This window comes from Pavona decussata, unplaced genomic scaffold (assembly GCF_977016875.1).
Source record: "Pavona decussata unplaced genomic scaffold, jaPavDecu1.1 SCAFFOLD_11, whole genome shotgun sequence".
NCBI classification, from domain to species: Eukaryota; Metazoa; Cnidaria; class Anthozoa; order Scleractinia; family Agariciidae; genus Pavona; species Pavona decussata.
Genome location: NW_028145434.1, coordinates 95698 through 114402, shown reverse-complemented (window position 1 = coordinate 114402; position 18705 = coordinate 95698). Strand labels below are relative to the sequence as shown.

The 18705-nt window shown below is 40.6% G+C and overlaps 2 protein-coding genes across 2 annotated transcripts; both read right to left on the bottom strand.

Moving 5' to 3' along the window:
- Positions 1–1455: 1455 nt before the first annotated feature.
- Positions 1456–9307, bottom strand: LOC146488036 (uncharacterized). The gene is made up of 7 exons (XM_085119613.1): positions 8801–9307; positions 7242–7496; positions 4757–4945; positions 3501–4217; positions 2836–3265; positions 1961–2458; positions 1456–1780 (listed from the first exon to the last, which is right to left on the bottom strand). The coding sequence occupies exons 1-7, from the start codon at positions 8865–8867 to the stop codon at positions 1543–1545; spliced, it is 2394 nt and encodes a 797-aa protein (XP_084975739.1). The 5' UTR covers positions 8868–9307; the 3' UTR covers positions 1456–1542.
- An 882-nt stretch (positions 9308–10189) lies between these two features.
- Positions 10190–18705, bottom strand: LOC146488035 (uncharacterized). Its single transcript, XM_085120873.1, has 8 exons — positions 18561–18705; positions 16265–16519; positions 15865–16053; positions 14826–15542; positions 14099–14528; positions 12987–13484; positions 12339–12544; positions 10190–11274 (listed from the first exon to the last, which is right to left on the bottom strand). The coding sequence occupies exons 1-8, from the start codon at positions 18703–18705 to the stop codon at positions 10799–10801; spliced, it is 2916 nt and encodes a 971-aa protein (XP_084976999.1). The 3' UTR covers positions 10190–10798.

The following is an 18705-nucleotide window of genomic DNA, read 5'->3' as shown; positions in this document are numbered from 1 at the left end:
ATGTTATTTTACCTGGGTCAGTCTCACATCCGTTTAGCTATGCGAATTATATAGAGTTCTTGTGCTCTTTTTTTTTAACTCTTTCAAAAAGTTATCTGAAATTTTTAAATTGTTTGGTTCTTCAACGTAACGTCGCTGAGAGGCCACAAGCGGCCAACAGTGCCAGACCTTAAATCAGCAACTACATGGATTCCTTTTTCATGGAATGCTAAGCCATCGCAATGTTACCCTTATACTCTGTTACTGCTTGAAGGTGGGGACATTGGACAATATTAAATTTTTCTGCTGGGTATTACTGCGAAAGAGGCGCCCCGCTATGTGTAGGCGTGGTCTCTTCTGATGGGAGGACACCTGGCCATCGCAAAGGTATCACAATCCTCTGTTCCTACTTGTAGGTGAAGACACTGGACAGCCTTAAAATTTTCTGCAGATGTACAGAATGCGTTGGGTATTAATGTGAGAGAGGCGCCCTCACTTTATGTAAACGTGGTCTCCCTGAGGCTAATAGTTTTCTTCTTCCCGTCTTTTCTTGGTTGGATTATTTGGATTAGCTGTTTCGACATTTTGTCTTGACCCCACTTCCTAGGATAATGTTAATGGGTCGCTGTCCCATGTTTACACACCTGATTAGACAGACTGTGCCTTTCTAGTTTAAATTCAAAATATTTCAGTCATGAAGTAGAGGGCTTATGACGCCTTGCTGAACGAACCTGGAGCGCCACCATTACTCCAGATAACCTCTCAAAAATCGTTAGAAAAGTTTTCTTAGGATTTTGTGAGGGACAACGGACGGTAAGTGCGCGTGGTTTCGTCCTCTCATGGCTATGTAGAGTACAAATTCGTGTCTAAGGAAACAACAAAACCACACTTGACTCAATATATGTAAGTCCGAAAATGGACACCGTGGCCCTTCATAAGGGAACCTGAGCAACCACGGCTGCAGCGAGAGCGCTACAAAAGAAATTGCGTCATATCACATGAGTGTTTCCTTGCAACTCTTTTTAAAACAACGTAAAATGAGCAAATTCAAAGTTTTTATGGAGCGTCAGCGCACTATGATAAAAAGTTTATTCATTTTGTTCGTATGAACGTCGTACCTTCAGTACTTGGAGAGCTTGGCAGTAATGAGTAATTGCTAAGTGGTTCAAATAAGCCTAAATAACAACCAACTCGTTACGCACCTCGTTGGCTATCTATCATCTCATATCCAACCGAGCCCAAGTGGAGAAATTGTTTGTTATTTCCGGCCAAAAAAAATAAAAAAAAAAACATTTATTAAAGCAGCGTAAAATCTTTATCCCACAAGGTCCATAAATTTCAACAGTTTATATTTATAATTATAGATAATTATATTCATAAATGCTTCACCGCATTTGACACTGACATTTTGAACTTGACAATGAAGGACGGCAAAACGTTGTTCCCTACTAACTTCGCTAGGTTTTGTTTCAAAATGTTGCTCCAAAATTAAACGTCTCTAAAAAAACCTCTCCGTGATATGCTTTCCTTGACCACCCACAAAACAGATGCACAGGAGGCTAGTTATGTATGGGTTAGGTCTTGTATCAACCTACCTAAGTGAATCTGCAGCGTTGTCCAGTCAGGACTGGCGCCCATCCAGATGGACTCGTATAGTGCCACCAGCTCGTTCAGTTTATAAGTGGTGATATCCTCAGGACATAAGCCCACGCTCTTGTTAGTGGGGTGGTCAGTGGCCATCACTCGCAGACCATATGGCGTATCGTTCATTTCAAGTTCCTTCTTCAAATGAGATCTGAGCCTAGAGACAGTGGAGTAGCGACGACTATTTACACGGAAATACTGCATTTGTTCAAAGAAACGCAGTATTACCTCAGTTTAACGTAAACAACGAGAACGCCACAGTGTAACCAACACCTATCACTCGGAATGGAGTATCATCTCTCAAAAGTAAATCTCAACCCAGAAGTAGAATCCTCACCTGTCAGGATCGTCCAGGTGTCCTAACCCCAGAGTGTAAGCCCACACTTGTCCATAGAGTGAATCACTCATGAGCCACGACGGAGAACCCAGCTTTGCATCCCACCATGCGTGATAGTAGCCGTCTTCTTTGCTCCACAGTTCTTCCGAGATTCGATCATTCGCGATTTCCAATGTAGTTGTAACTTTTTTCAATAAATCCTCATCGTCCATAATCTTACTCAGCTCCTGGGCCGCGCGCAGAGCCAGCACATACAAGAAACTGTTGAATGTATTGTGATCGTATTCACTGAGCCACAACTGATCGTATGTGCATTGTTGTCTGTAAGGTAAGCCAGTCCCATTCGTGCCATCTCCAATCATCCAGTCGACTGCTCTCACCACGTGCGGCCACATGTCTTTCAAGAATTCGCTGTCATTGGTCCACTGGTAAATGTGGTACGTTTCTGTTATGAATACTGTAGTGACGTCACCCATGATACGCTGATTCGGGGGACCACTGCATAAACAAGAGTAACATGCAATTATTATCCAACTCCGCTTAGTACTCCTAACGCATAAAACTAGCACAAATATGTCGCGATATTAATTCCACTGATATTGGGAGTGATCCAGGAACCCTAGTTTGGTACTTCGATGCACCAGACAATAAAAAGCTCTTTGCTAACTGATAAGGGGGTTAGTTTTAAAAATAATGGTGCTTTGTCGGTGGGGAGGGGGTGCTGACGTTTCGAGCGTTAGCCCTTCCCTCTGACGAAGGGCTAACGCTCGAAATATGAGAACTCGAATCTCTTTACGATGGCCAAATTACCTTACCACCAAACATTCGTTTCACAACCTAGTTACTGGTATGGGTGCACAAGGCAATAGCCAAACCTGTCCATTTTTCTTGTTGGGGACTGACAACCCCTAGCTAGTGTTTCCACAATATGACCGTCGTCACTCTGGAACTTAGCCCAGGCTCGCATGACACTCTCAACCAGGTCAGGATAAAACAAAACATAAGGGATCTCACGTTGGAAATCATTATGAACAGAATCAACATCAATGCAGTCCAAAGCCTCGAACTGACGCCATCGCCCGTCACGCAAATACAACCCACTGCGCCAGAAACTTAACCCATTCACCAGGACATCCTGTAACCACACCGGGAGGGTCTTCACCGAGTCCCTTTTAGTGTCAACTATCATTGAAGCGTGCCACGCAGAAATGGCTTGCAAAATGGAGGGCAGGTCACGTGCCAAGTACAAAGCTGCGTCCTCGCTGGATTTGAAGAGGTTGCTGTAGTAATTACCAACAATCTCCGCTGAATAAAGAAAACATGAGAAGGTACAATAATTGAAGAGAGCTTGCATATTCAATTAGTTCACTATACTTTGTAACAGGGAAAGCAAATTATCATTGCCCTGTTTCTTTGTTATAGTATACCTGAAATCTACTGTCAAGAAGGGTAAGCAAAGTTCAGTAGCGATTTCGGACCATGTAGTTCTATTACCCAAACAGCCCCACACCGACTCTTGACAATCATATGGATCGCATACCTGTAAAATCTCTATTGGGATAAAACCAGCCGAGCACCATTGTGAGTGTTTTTTCTTTTCCAGGCTCCACAGTGACATTAACTGATGCAGCGCCATACCAACCGTTTCCAAATGATTTGGATGATGACACCAGGTAACCATGTTTGTTAAATTGCTTCCAAATTTCTGCAAAACTGTTGCCGACCATAAATGAAGAACTAGCTTCCTCGTCAGTTACAATAGTGGTGTTGCCACTTTGGGGATAATTTCCAGTTCTGTTGAGCGTCAGCATCGAATTATGAGCTGTCCATGTACCCTTTTGGCCAGACGTAACGCCCGGATACCAGACGTGAAGAGGCACATCATTGAACAATTGACATGTCTTGTTGCTTGTCACCATTTGCCATGACATGCATTCCTTGTTAGCGACACAGATTTCTGAGCACTTAGTGGCACTTAGACTTGAATCCGTAAAGCTTGCACTCGGCTCTCCAAGTCTTGCTGTGTCAGGTTGAATGCCCAATGGTAGGTTCAACATGAATGAAACTTTAGCAGAATGTTTGGTGGGATTTTTGACACGTAACGTAAACGCAATCGCTGGGGTAGCAGATGTTTTGGAATCACGTGGTTTTAAGGCCGAGAAAGCGAAAAGGTCTAGTTTGACACCACGAAACCGTTGGTCGTTAATGGTAAGTTTGGAAACTGGGTACGAGCCAGAATATCCTATAGAATAGACACCTGTTGAAGTGAAAAGAGCAGATCTGTTGGGTTGTTTGACAATGACTTAAAGATCAAGTTAATAACACTTCTTCGTTCTGCAAATAGTAGAAAAATACTTGATGAACGAAAGTAGAGGGGAATGATTCCTATTTACAGAACAGTTTACCATGGCTATAAAATATCTCAATATGGAGTATGACAAAGGAATCACATGTTAGTTTTAACTTCAATGCTGTAATATTATCTTTATGAAATAAATGTGATGGAATATTTCCAGCCTGGTGAATGAATGAGAATGATGTATTATTCTAGAAAGTGACACAGGCATACTCGGAAAAAAGAAATCCGAGTACTCCTATCAGGAGTCGAACCTAAGACCTTCCTATTACTAGTTCGGATGCTCTACCACTGAGCTACAGGAGACTCGTGGGAGCCAAGGCCATTAAACTAGGTTCATGGGACAAACATCCCGCATACTTCTAGGATTTGAATGTCGAGCGTTTGGTATATGAAATAAATGTGATTTCTAATAAGCCAAACGCGATTGATTCTATTACCTGGATATCCCATGGGTGGGTGGGTGCGCAGTAGTTTTGCTATGCTTGAGGCCCCTCTTTGCACACGAACACCAAACACAGCTAGATCCACAGCCACGTAGTTCAGTTTGGCCGAGCCAGCAGGAGACTGGTTCTCAATTGTCCATTCATGAATAGAGCCATCTGCACGGAGCTCAAAGGATCCCGTGCCTTAAGAGAAATGGAGAATATGATATGTCACATACAGATGCTTCTGACTTGAATGGTTTGCGTTACCGGTTTATAAAACTCTTTCTATTATAACAATAGAGTTGGTGTTCGCGGGAGTAAATACGTTTTTGGCCCGACTCAAGCTCAATTTAATAAAATTATTTAATAAAAACAATTTAATAAAAACCAAACTAGTGAGCAGCACTCTGCGAACTGTAGTTGTATAACTTCTATATTTCTCCTACGCGTTTCCTGTGACTAGCACACACTTTGGCAGGGAGTTTAACAATACAACATGATGTGCCTGTATATATACCTAACTCACGCTTAGAGTTTACATATTTTCGTAAAAACACACCTACGGAATTGCATATAGGAAAGACAAACCCCGCGGTAATGCGTCTAGGAAACGGGCGGTAGATTTCGGCAAGGCGTGACATACTTTGTGCGTGATATAATTCTGGGGCCCACAGTTTTAGCTAAAACTGTGGGCCCCGCGGGGTTTGTCTTTCCTATATGCAATTCCGTAGGTGTGTTTTTACGAAAATATGTAAACTCTAAACATGAGTTAGGTATATATACAGGCACATCATGTTGTATTGTTAAACTCCCTGACGAAGTGTGCGCTAGTCACACGAAACGCGTAGGAGAAATATAGAAGTTATACAACTACAGTTCGCAGAGTGCTGCTCACTAGTTAAGTTTTTATTAAATAATTTTATTAAAATTTTATTAAAATGAGTTTTGAGAAGGGCCAAAAACATATTTACGCCCAAGAACATCAACTCTATTACTATTATAATAATTTCAGAGGGCATTCAGAAAAGAAATCAAATACAGCACAGTAAGAGATATCTTGAACGCAGCCAGCGTCGCGTCGGGGTTTATTTTACAGTTGTTTCATTGTACAAAAATATTCATTGTCGCATAAGCTTTAAACTTCGACAGAACGCCGCAAAATTTGTCGAGAGAATATTGCTTCTAAGTTTTCAAAGGGAAAATGACAGAATTTTGTGAGCAGCGAAGACATGGTCACTTGCAAGTGTTAAAATTAATTGTGCAAGTGGTAAACTGAGAGGGTTTCGCTCGACGAAGACAAACTGTTTACCTTCACCTCGACGCCGGCCATGGAGCTACTACAGGCATTATTTCCACTATCACCCACGAGTTTCTGTAAGTCCTTTTCTCTAGCTAGCTGAAACTACTGGGAATTTGTTCCTTCGTTAGGTTTTTCAGCCATTTTGTTGCTCAAAACAATTTAATTTGCAGATGGCAGCGCTTCCAGTCAAACAAGCAAGAAAACGGCGCGAACGGTTGAATAGTTTCCAGCTCTGATTGGCTGGCTACGTTATGTTCTAGTTTTTCATTGGCTTAGAGCAGCGGGCTAAAATATATTTTAGCCCGCTGAATTTTCCATTTTACCCGCAAAAAACGCCGCAATGCCAGATGAAATTATTATAATGATAAGTTTGTGTCATCAGCAAAGACAGTTATTACTGATAACTTTGCACGGCTTCCAATTATATTGGCTTCTGTGACCCCTCTTGTAGGGTGACATGTCTACGGTTTTTGTTTTCAGCATTCTCCTTGTCTCTCTGATTCTTTCGTTCACAAATAAGTGGATTCTGGAAGAAAAAAAGAAGCGATCTATAATGGAAACGAGGAAAATGAAGACCTTCGGGCCCAATGTCTAGATTGCACCATGCGTTGTTCCTCGTAATGTTGTTGAGTGCAAAAATAATGGAGTAGAATGATGAGCGGAAAACAAATTAGGGCCCGGGACTTGCTGTAACGAAAAAGATCATTGAGACTTCACTGTGACGCACAGTTCAAAGAAAAGAAAAAGAAAATCAATAAAAAATTACTCTGCAGATGAAAAACCAACATGAAATAGGCAGGAAAGCGAATGGAACACGTAAACCCTCATCCCAATCCCCTCACGAGACTGAAAAGAGTTTGGCTTCCTTTTAGTAGTTCCTTGTGTTCAAGAATGGGCAATGTTTGGACTTGTCAAAGGCACCTTTGGTGTTAAAAATGCACTGGTTTCTCCGACCACAATCTCTTACACAGAGTCCTTAGGCTCTTCGGCCAGCGGTTGGTCACCTGGAGAGATCGAAAAAATATTTTTTTAATTGCCTGCCCAGTTTACGGCTCTTTCTTTTCACCAGTAGCTTAAGTCTCTCCTGCCGACTAACAGTGGGCTAAGGAGCCTGAAACGAGTGCGACAATCTGGGAACAATCCTGTTGCTCCCAAATTGGCGTTGGGAACAAGGTTGGAATTCCGTGTTTGCCTTACCAAGGCCACCTAACGGAACAGCACTGCGCATGCCTTTTGGAGGGGACCGCTGCTTCTTCGGATCCCCTGGATTCTCAAACAGGTAACTCCATTGCTCCAGCGCATCCCAGCCATAGCGTATGGTGGAAACGTTTCCAGCTTCAACATACAGTCCACAAAACCGCTGCCAACCAAAACTTTGATTTGCATACACAAACGAAGGACCATTGCGGAACTGGAGAGCGTCGAGACAAGGGATAAGTTCCCTTTTCTTTCCTGTGAGATCATTGAAAACAGCATCGGGTAAAGGAGTAACGACAACTACAGTACATTCAACGGGATTTCTGCCAAACCCCCCTCCCCCCACCCCACCTCTCTGAAGAAGGCTTGGTAATCATCAGATCTTAGAGAACTGAACTTTTCAGCCGAGGTCGCCTTCCACCATACAACATATAGACACAGATATTGTATACTTATGATTAGATTTTGTACTTATCTGAGATATGGATCAAGTGGTAGAGCGAGGGTCAAGAAATTTTGAATCATTGTTGTTATGATCTTGAGATGTAAATACCCCGATGCTATTTCAATTACTTGTAATATTGTAGTATGTAAATTAGTTACTGATTTTATGATGATAATGATGGTAGTTTTGTATTTTTATCTTTTTCTTCTTTTTGGCACGGCCCCATAAGCTTTCTAGCTTTAATTCTACCGTGGATAAATAAAGTTGATTGATTGATTGATTGATTGATTGATTGTACAACATATAAAACCAAAAGATTTTATTTTTGGCGTAGGTTAGCTTTTTCTTATGAAAGACATGAAAAATTTAAACATAGCTTTCAACCGATCTGAGTGCGCTTTCACGTGAGTGGGTTGTATACAAAAGATTCAGCAAGTAAAAACGAAGGTTTTACTTATTTTCCCTTCAAGCGAATTTTAATTAAACGTTTAAAGGGAATCTCCACTCTGACAAAAAAGTTTGACGTTAAATTGCTGGAAATGCCTTAATTCTAAATTTTAGTACGAAAAGCAGAAATAGCATGGGATATAATTATGGTCTATTTTCGCTTTTAAATTTCCCGCGCGCCGCCATTTGGGTAGCCTCCTTTGCAGACGTTGTTTGTGTCGGTCCCATTCTCCCTAGGGAGAATGGGACCGAAACGTTTGCAAAGGAGGCTACCATTTGGGGTTTTTGTGTGAAACAATCCATTTAACAACCGTATTACGTCATGAATTCCAACATCGCGGCGCCCGGGAAATTTAAAAGCGAAAATGAACGATAATCAAATCTTGTTTTGTCCGACACAGAAATATTATTTCCATGTTTTCCAACAGAATGTAAAATAATATCGTAGTTTCAACAATTTAACGTCAACTTATTTCAACAATGGAGATTTCCTTTAACACGTCTAATCAAAGTGTTCATTATTCTGAGTAACGCAGAAACCAAAGCTATATCCTTGTCATAGAGTGAAATAGAAAAAAACCTCATGTCACAGAAGCCGAGTCCTTTATAATTTCAGACATCTCGTAATTCATAATTTAAAGGCAAGATAAAGAGCATTTGGCCTTACCTGCTAAAACCTGCATTGCTTGGTAAACTATGGAACCGACCAGCAGGAATACTCTCATCATTTTCATAGTTTCAATGGATTTTATGCGCCTTCAGATTCAGTCTTCCTTCTTAGTGATCATCCGGTCCAAAATAATATCCTCCACGGTATCATCTTGCTGTCAACGGAGACTTACCCGAGGCGCGGGTCACCTGCTTTAATACTTTTATATTCCGCGCACGAACCGGTAAAATGTCACTCGATTTATCTCCAGGGGAAGCCGATCGGACGTTTATTTTACGCAGGGTAGATTCTCACTTCCTCGTGAGACCCTCGGCGGCTAGTGATGACCGACAAAATATCTACAGAGACTAGAAAAGGTTATATTTCCGGCGACCGATACTCGCTCAAAATCCCACTAGCTGCGCTTCTTCGCAGGTTAACGCAGTCACGGTCTTATTGCTTGACCAATAAAACCAGTAAAATCAGTTGGGTAAACAAACAAACAGGGGCCTTTAAATTTATGGTTGAAATTTCAAGTGGGTTGTCCAATACATGCAGTATTGGTGTATTAGTAAATCGGTAATCCCTTCGATCTTATTTGGGGAAGTAAGTATATTTTCACATTTGAGGCAACAGAGTGAGGGGGTGAATCACTTTTTTTTTATTGGTAAAAATCAGAAGTCGGTCTGTTATTTTTTTATTTTTTAGTCGGTCCGTTATTAAACCATTCGTAAAGTGCATCTCATCAGTGGGATCGATCTCAAGAATAATTTTACCTTTTTGGCCGCTAACTTGAAGGTGAGTCAGTTTTCGATTTGTATCATTGCTACAAATGTTTCTCTGGTTTCACTTTTATTTCTTGGAGATTCAATATTGATCCCAAAATGCCAACACATTTGAATAGTGCGACAACTCATAACTTCTCTTTTTTTTATTTTTTGGAGATTTGTGAGGTAAAGGGATGCGATAAATATTGTGCAGTTCGAATCCCTTCCCATCCTTTCCAGGGGGAGGGAGGAGGGGGCATTTGATTTCTTGTTTTAATTCCTTTTTCTCTCTCTTTCGATCTTTTCTAAGTGCCTGATGTCTACAGGCCTGTTTACATTGGGTAAATTCGATAACAATAACATTTCCATGTAAATCATTTACGCTAACTGCAAGAGTGTGCGCCGTCAATTATGACTTAAGTCAGTAGAAATAAAATAAATATAAATTAAATAAACAAAACTGAAATAAAAATTCACCCATACCTTCCCATACGAATAACAGCTACTTCCACTTATCCTGCGCCCCCCCTCCCACCAAGTTAAATAACAAAGTTAGAAACAGCACTGTTAGAGATTGTTTACTTACTAACACATGAAGTGTCCACTCCAATGAAAATAAATTGTGACATCCACCATTAGACACCACCACAAAATTTCGCATTTTATTGAGGCAACACAAAGTTAATGACTTCGTTATTTCTTACAAATTATCTTTAGAGACTTAACTGATCACTAAACTAATAAATCATTAATAAACTATTTCAAACTGACAAAACATTTCATAATTATTGTGAGGTCACCGTGATCGGTTTCTCGTTTGGAATTCTTTTAAGGCAGCATAAAAAAAATTGCTCACAAGGTCAAAAATAAAAGTTACGTTAATTCTTTAAAGAAATCCTCAAAGAGTTAATCACTAATTAAAAATAATACAAACAGGCAAATCATTACAGCTAATGCGAGATACACATGATCGGTTTGCGTTGCTTGACATTTTACTAAGGCAGCATAAAAACTTTTTGTCGGATAATTTCGTTCTTTATAAAAATATAGGTGGTTTGCGTTGCCGCCATGTTGGTGGACAAAACAAAAGAAAATTTGTTCATATAGTTTGCATAAAAATAGCAGTAAATTCCCAGAGGAGAAAAATCTTATTGTTCCTGTACACCAACATGACCGCCATGACGTCACATTCAAACCATCAATTAATTAATCTTGATTAATCAATTATAAATCAGTAATAAACAATAGTTCAAAATAGGAAGTACTCGTCAGCTGAATGTGAGCTCCACGTGACAGGTTTGCCTTGTGTCAGCGTGACAGCAGTGGGATAACGAAACCCGCTGACCTCAAGGTATTGCAGGTATATATCACCTGAGGTGGACACGATTTCGAACTTCATTGCCTCTTGGTTGTTTCTTTGAATTGGGGCGCATTGTAAAGTTCCTGTGGCAAAAGATGTATAGAAAGGGACCTTGTATGGACAAGGAAACTTGGGGTCAAATGTAAGTGTAGCCTTTGGCGCCGAGAAGAACTGGCCCGAGAGAGCAAAAGGGATATGCCATAGCACCATGTGAAAGGCGTAGTGCGAGGTGCAATATGGGAGACCATCCAATCCGTATCCAGCCCCCGAGTAGAGTCCGTGGAAATTCCACTCGTCGTTGAGGCTAGAACGCACGTGATCGATGGCTTTCTCTGCTTGCAATAAGGCCTTTTGCGGGTCGAAACCTGAAATGAAATGATAGAAACTCCATGCATCAGCAGCAACATTATCATCCCTAGAAGCATACAGTATCTAGAACATAACAGGTGGTAATGTACTGATTTGAAGAGAAAACATATCCAATGAAATTGAACTCCATTCAGAAAGAAAGGCAACCGAATTATGTTTATCCTTTTGCCTGTTGTCTTAGAAAACTTTCGTAGATGTCAAATTCAGGATGAAAGTGAAAAATGTAAAAGCAAAGACAGCTGTAGCCACGAGAATTAAAATTTTTGTTTTTTCTTATTGTTGACTAATCAATGCAAATATTTGTCATCGCGTTTTAGTTTAGCTTTTTGGAATTTAGTTTATATACGGGTTTTTCTAGCAAGTTAGTTTCTCGGGGTCGCGTTACGTAATCGTTTATTGTTTAGTTCGTAACTTCGTTAGGCCTATTCTTTTCGTTTCAAATTAGTATAAAAGCTTTGTATTCGTTCTGTATTCCGCCCTTGTAAGCAGTTGTTGTTTATCCGGAGTAGCCGTACAGATCTTGTAAGTAGTTATATTTCGCTTGTGAATTTTTGGTTTGATTTCTTGTTCGATTGTTGTACGTTCACTTTTTCTGTTCGCGTTTATTAATTCTGTATTTTTCTTTCGTTACATTTGTTCTAGTGAAGAAGAAGCCAGTCACTGCCATGAAGAAAACTGTTAAGTGGTTTGTTAGACGCGGCGTGGCGGACGAAACAGAAGTCGCGAAATACGTCTGTTCTCGCAGGCTACCAGTTCGGCACATACGAAATAATTTTAACGCGAAAAATAGGTTTGTCCTTGTAACCACGAATAATTACTAAGCGGTGCTATTTCTGAAAAAATCTCCCCATGACAAGTTTTCGCGACGACCCAAGTAATAGAGCCTTTAATAGAAGGTTTGTTATATATGGGTTAGCAAAAGGGTTTTTTGGTAACATCTTATTGTGTCGTATCGGATGCTGTTGCGTTTTGCCTTCTTTCTTTCCTTTTTCTTTTTTGTTGTTGTTGTTATTGTTGTTTTCTACTCCATCGTATTTAAATCTGTCTTTTCTCAGCCTACCTAAATGAAGCTGCAGCGCTGTCCAATCAGGACTGCCCCCCATCCAGATGGACTCGTGTACTCCCACTAGCTGGTCTAGTTTGCGGGTGGAAATATCCTCAGGACATTTTCCCACGCTCTTATTAACCGGGTGGTCAGTAGCCATCACTCGCAGACCATATGGAGTATCGTTGATTTCAAGTTCCTTCATCAAATGTGATCTTAGTCTATAAAGAACAGAATAATGACGCTCATTCCTATATCGCGTCTCCTCGATTAACCGCCCCTTGGACAGACTCGTACCCACTCGGTATGTGATTTCCTTGTGGGACGAGAGAGGATTGGATACCAGAGTGGATTGACGCGGGCCACTCTCGTGTCCAATCTTCTCTCGCCCCACAAACATATTCGTGGCGACTGGGTACGAGTCTGCCCTTTAGTGTCCAGAGAACTGAAAAAACCGTCAACCCCTCACTGGCGAAAAGAAGTTAGTGATACATGAGATGAGAGAAAATTGCAAAAAGCGAACTGTTCAAAAATTTAAGCTAGCTTTTTTGACGTTGAAAAAAACGCACGAAAATTTAAAAAAGCTTCCGGGGAACTTTTCAATGAAGTATAGTAATACGTCAGTTTAGCATAAAAAGAAATTAGAACAAGTAGAATCCTCACCTGTTAGGATCGTCCAGGTCTCCTAATCCCAGAGTGTAAGCCCACACTTGTCCATAGAGTGAATCACTCATAAGCCACGAAGGAGAACCCAGCTTTGCATCCCACCATGCGTGATAGTACCCGTCTTCTTCGCTCCACAGTTCTTCCGAGATTCGATCCTTTGCAATTTGCAGCGCAGTTGTAGCTTTTTTCAATAAATCTTCGTCTTCCATAATTATACTCAGTTCCTGAGTCGCACGCAGAGCTAGTAAATACATGAAACTGTTGAATGTAAAGTGATCGTATTGATTGAGCCCCAGGAGATCGTATGTACACTGTTGTCTGTGAGGTAAGCCAGTTCCATTCGTGCCATCGCCAATTATCCAGTCGACTGCATTCACCACGTGCGGCCACATGTCTTTCAAGAATTCGCTGTTGTTGGTCCACTGGTAAATGTGGTACGTTTCTGTTATGAATACCGTAGTGACGTCACCCATGATACGCTGATATGGAGGGGCACTGTGTAAACAAGAGTAACAAAGGAGTACCCAATATTAGATATTGTGATTACCATAAAATCGCGTTTCAATAATTTTGTCAGCTAAAACGTTGAGCACCTTATATGTCCTCATCAACAGAAAGCGTATTTGACCAGAAAATTATTCGGAGTTCAGGGAAACGGATCCCTGACTTGTACCTTGAAAATTACATATTGTCTAGTCTCTGTATGGCTTTCCCCTAGGCCCACACGATCAATTTCATTACGGTGACGTAACCGAGGCGAAGGGCCACTTTTTGACTCGGATCACGTGACCCGAAACGGATTGACAGAAATGAAAGACTGAGAGAGGCCTAGGAACTAGGCAATATTACATGCAGGCTTTCGCACAGTAAGTAAGAAAAGATATTACAATGCTGGTCCTAGCTGTATGTGGGAGTTGTATCACATTTGAACCTTGCAATTGTGTCACCTTTTAGCTCCTTCAGCTCGGTGATGTAACGAAGGCAGCGACTCATTTGTTTGGTGTTTTTTTTTTTCTCTTTTTTTTTTTTAGTCACTTGTTTGGGGTAAATAAGGTTTTCCTTAGAGGAAACAAAGCTAGTAGCCTAGACGCATAAAGCAATAAACACACCTGTCCATTTTTCCTGTGTTGGACTGACAACCCGTAACTAATGTTTCCAAAATATGACCATCTTTACTCTGGAACCTGGCCCAAGCTCGCATAACACTCTCAACCAGGTCAGGATAAAACAAAACATAAGGGATCTCACGTTGGAAATCATTATGAACAGAATCAACATCAATGCAGTCTAGAGCCTCGAACTGACGCCATCGTCCGTCATGCAAATACAACCCACTGCGCCAGAAACTTAACCCATTCACCAGGACATCCTGCAACCACACTGGAAGGGTCTGGACCGAGTCACTTTTAGTGTCAACTATCATTGAAGCGTGCCACGCAGAAATGGCTTGGAGACTGGCGGGCAGGTCACTTGACAAATACAATGCTGCGTCCTCGCTGGATTTGAAGAGGTTGCTGTAGTAGTTACCAACAATCTCCGCTGAATTAAGAAAACGTTACAAAGTTGAAGTTACATTTGAAGTCAGGTTGTACATTTAATTATTTCAACATATTTTTTCAAATTTAGAAAAACTTAAACATCTTTCAAGCATATCATCACTTCCCTCTAACTTCTGTTACGGTATAAAGCTTCAGCCTAAAGACCTGAAGTTTACAATGAAGCTTTAGGTGGGTGAAGAAATTTAAGGAATGGAACTACTTGTTCCGAAATCGCTCTCCGTTGTCTGTTACCCAGACAGCCCCATATTGACTCTTGACAATCACATGGATTGCATACCTGTGAAATCTCTATTGGGGTAAAACCAGCCGAGCACCATTGTGAGTGTTGTCTCTTTCCCAGGCTCGACGGTAACTTTAACAGATGCAGCGCCATACAAACCGTTTCCAAATGATTTGGACGATGACGTCAGGTAACCATATTTGTTAAATTGCTCCCAAATTTCTGCAAAACTGTTGCCTACAGTGAATGAAGAACTAGCTTCCTTGTCAGTTACAATAGTGGTGTTGCCGCTTTGGGGATAGTTTCCAATTTTGTTGAGCGTCAGCATAGAATCGTGAGCTGTCCACGTGACCTTTTGGCCGGACGTAATGCCCGGATGCCAGACGTGAAGAGGCACACCATTGAACAATTGACATGTCTTGTTGCTTGTCACCATTTGCCATGACATGCATTCCTTGCTAGCAACACAGATTTCTGAGCACTTAGTGGCATTTAGACTTGAATCCGTAAAGCTTGCACTTGGCTCTCCAAGTCTTGCTGTGTCAGGTTGAATGCCCAATGGTAGGTTAAGCATAAATGAAACTTGAGCGGAATTCTGGGTAGGATTTTGTATGCGTAGCGTAAACGCAATCGCTGGGGTAGCAGATGTTTTGGAATCACGTGGTTTCAAGGCCGAAAAAGCAAACAGGTCTAGCTTGACGTTTCCAAACTGTTGGTCGTTAATGGTAATTTTGGAGACTGGGTACGAGCCAGAATATCCAATAGAATTGACACCTGTTGGAGTGAAAAGTACAAATCTGTTACCATTAAGTTGCTAACGGTTCTCCTTCATGGAAAAAAAAAAAGAAAAAATAAACCCTGAACAACAATTGGAAGGGGAAACAATTGCTATTTACAAAACAGTATTCCATGACAAAAGCAGTACATATTAATTAGCTTTAATCTTCCAGCTGTAACTTTGTTCGTTTAATCCCGATGCAAAAGAGCTGTCTCGAATAATTATGTTAGTGTTTGAAATTACTGATACACCAGAATGCTTAAATAAACACCTTATATTCCTCTTGAATATATATTCCTCACAAAAGCTCTTCGTTACCTGGGTACCCCGTGGGTGGGTGGGTGCGCAGTAGTTTTGCTATACTTGAGGCTCCACTTTTCACACGAACACCAAACACAGCTAGATCCAGAGCCACGTAGTTCAGTTTGGCCGAGCCGGCAGGAGACTGGTTCTCAATTGTCCATTCATGGATAGAGCCATCTGCACGGAGCTCAAAGGATCCTGTGCCTAAAGAGAAATGGAGAATGTAACATGAAGTATTATGCTGTCAAAGATCAGAATATGCCAGATAGGGTGTTAAGAAAGTTATCTAATATATCTGTATTTCGACGTAACGTTTTGAAACAATTTTAAATAATCAGCACTCCAGACCATTTTCAGTTTTATTTAAATTTAGCATTTTAACTCTTCTAGATTAGGGTTTGGTTCTTTGCCATACCAAGACCACCCAGAGGTACAGCACTGCGCATGCCTATGGGAGGTGACTGCTGTTCCTTTGGATCCCCTGGGTTCTGATATAAGTAACTTTGGAGATTCAATGAGTCCCAGCCAAAGCGTATGGTGGAAACATTTTCAGGCTCAGCGTACAATCCACAAAACTGCTGCCAGCCAAAGTCTTGATTTGCATACACAAACGAAGGACCATTGCGGAACTGGAGAGCATCGAGGTAAGGAATGAGATCGCTTGTCCTTCCTGTGAAAAATAATCAAAACGATATGCTCTTAATAATCATGACTACAGTACGTTCAAGAGAAGTGTATAACGTACAAGTCTCAACGCTTTTTATTTTTGCCTGGGTATAAACTTCATTATTTTAGTGCAATTTAAATATCTTCCCTGTAGAAAGTAAAAAGGGGTGTAAAAATTAATAGATAAGTGTTCAATTGAGCGTTACAAAGCTATTATTTTAATAATTAAAATTATTACTCAATTAAAATTGAGTATCGAAAAACCAAAACCAAATTAATTCCTCTGGCCAATCATAACAGACGTAAACAGCGCAATGGATTATGAACCAATCAGAATCCAAAGCAAATACATGAAACTGGTGCCAAGCACAGGAAAACACAAGGCAAGAAAGCCACGATCGGTTTTGTTTCTCATTACTGAGGAGGTGGCGCGAGTTTTGCCAACCAATTACAGAGAGCAGTACAAACGCGAAACCACTAAAAAACCAAAACAAAAGAAATCAGTACTATGCCCAATCACGACAAATCTGAACAACACAATTAACCAATAGGAACTCGAAATAGAACACTTCTCAAAGCCGCTATACGCTAGTCTATATCATATACATGTATTTATGTTACGTCTCGAAAGGAAACTCGACTTAACTTAACTTGACTCGACTTAATTTTTATTTTAGTCAACTCAGTTGTAAACACCAAATGTATTTGTATTTAGTTTAGTATAAACATACCTGCCAGCCTCGACTAGCTTCCGCTATTTGCGGGTAGGTATATAAACACCTTGTAACTGTCTATTTTTTAATAAAGTGTTGTTTTGTTTTGTCGACTAATGAGATTACAAATTCATAACCTTCTCTGCGTAACGGCGGCGAGCTCGGTTTAATTTTCCAACTCAGACGACTGCATCTCGGAAACGCATTGGAGGGCCGTCAAAACAACGAAATCCTATGGTTTTCCCCACACACAGGCATAAACATGTAAATATCTATGGCGCGTTTATAATGTCAAAATTCAACATTGCAAATCACACAGCAGACGTCAACAAATCAAGCCTGCTGTGTAAATGATGCTCGATTTGCTATGTTGAATTTTGACGCTGCTCGATTTGTATACACGTTGCTTGATTTAGAAACGTTTTGTTTTGCAATGTTGAATTTGGACAGTAAAACCGCGCCACAAATATCACCACAAGGGGAAAATAGCTAATCATCGGCCATTCTTGGCGGAAATGAGTCGATACGAAGTTCCGGACCAAAGAGAGCGGAAGACTTCCGGAGCGAAAATGAAGTAAACAGATTCGAGAAATGTTTTCTGGACAACGTAGAAACCGCCTTCTAATAAGAGCTTATCATTAAGTTTAGGAACTGCACTGACATAATTTCCAAACAAGGGGTAAATTAAAAAGAATCCTAATTTTTCGTATATGTATACTTGATTCAAAATACAAGTCGTAGAATCTATGAACTCAGCTTGCGTTTTAGACGTCTTCTATTTCCTGACGTCTATGTTGTAGTTAATTTTTTATATCAGTTAATTTTTAGTTTTCCTTTACACTCATTACCATCCATAACAACAAAGGAAAACTAAAAAAATAACTGAGATAAAAATTAACTACAACATATACACGCATTTTCAGGACTCTAAAAGAGATATTTATTTTATATAAGAGATATCTTTAGCTGAATTTTAAGTCGAAGAGAATTTTACGGAACAGATCGATATTCTCCGAATTTACACGATTTACGAGGGCTGTTGCTTCCGAAAATCCTCGCAGTAAGCTAACCTTAAATATTTTTCTCTCTTAACGAAGTTTTACGTCCCTTCGAAAAGAAAACGGGTATTTCTATGTTACTAACGTTTTAGGTGACAAAACACCAAAGAAAAGGCGAGTATTTCTTCACATTGTAATCCGACTTTCTGACGCGATCATATTTACTTCCGAACCGATGTTCAACGAAATGAACCGTTCCTTGCCAACCGATGGTAGCCAACTCTTTCTCGTTACGCATAATTTTGACGACAGGACAAAATACTTTTAGCCTTACCTGCTAACACTAGCACTGCCTGGTAGACAATGAAAGCGACCAGTACAGATACGTTTATCGCCTTCATAGCTTCGACGAATTGTGTGTTTTCTGCGCGGAAGTCATGCGCTAGTCTCATGAGACGTAACGTTATCCAGGGTATCAT

What these genes read in the sequence shown, in the direction of transcription:
- LOC146488035 (XM_085120873.1), bottom strand. Translation starts at nt 18,705, where the DNA reads ATGATACCCTGGATAACGTTACGTCTCATGAGACTAGCGCATGACTTC. An exon ending in GGCAGTGCTAGTGTTAGCAG is followed by an intron (nt 16,520 to 18,560) that starts GTAAGGCTAAAA and finishes TATTTTTCACAG; the next exon opens with GAAGGACAAGCGATCTCATT. An exon ending in CCCCAATAGAGATTTCACAG is followed by an intron (nt 14,529 to 14,825) that starts GTATGCAATCCA and finishes TTCTTAATTCAG; the next exon opens with CGGAGATTGTTGGTAACTAC.
- LOC146488036 (XM_085119613.1), bottom strand. Translation starts at nt 8,867, where the DNA reads ATGAAAATGATGAGAGTATTCCTGCTGGTCGGTTCCATAGTTTACCAA. An exon ending in CCCACCCATGGGATATCCAG is followed by an intron (nt 4,218 to 4,756) that starts GTAATAGAATCA and finishes TCACTTCAACAG; the next exon opens with GTGTCTATTCTATAGGATAT. An exon ending in TCCCAATAGAGATTTTACAG is followed by an intron (nt 3,266 to 3,500) that starts GTATGCGATCCA and finishes TTCTTTATTCAG; the next exon opens with CGGAGATTGTTGGTAATTAC.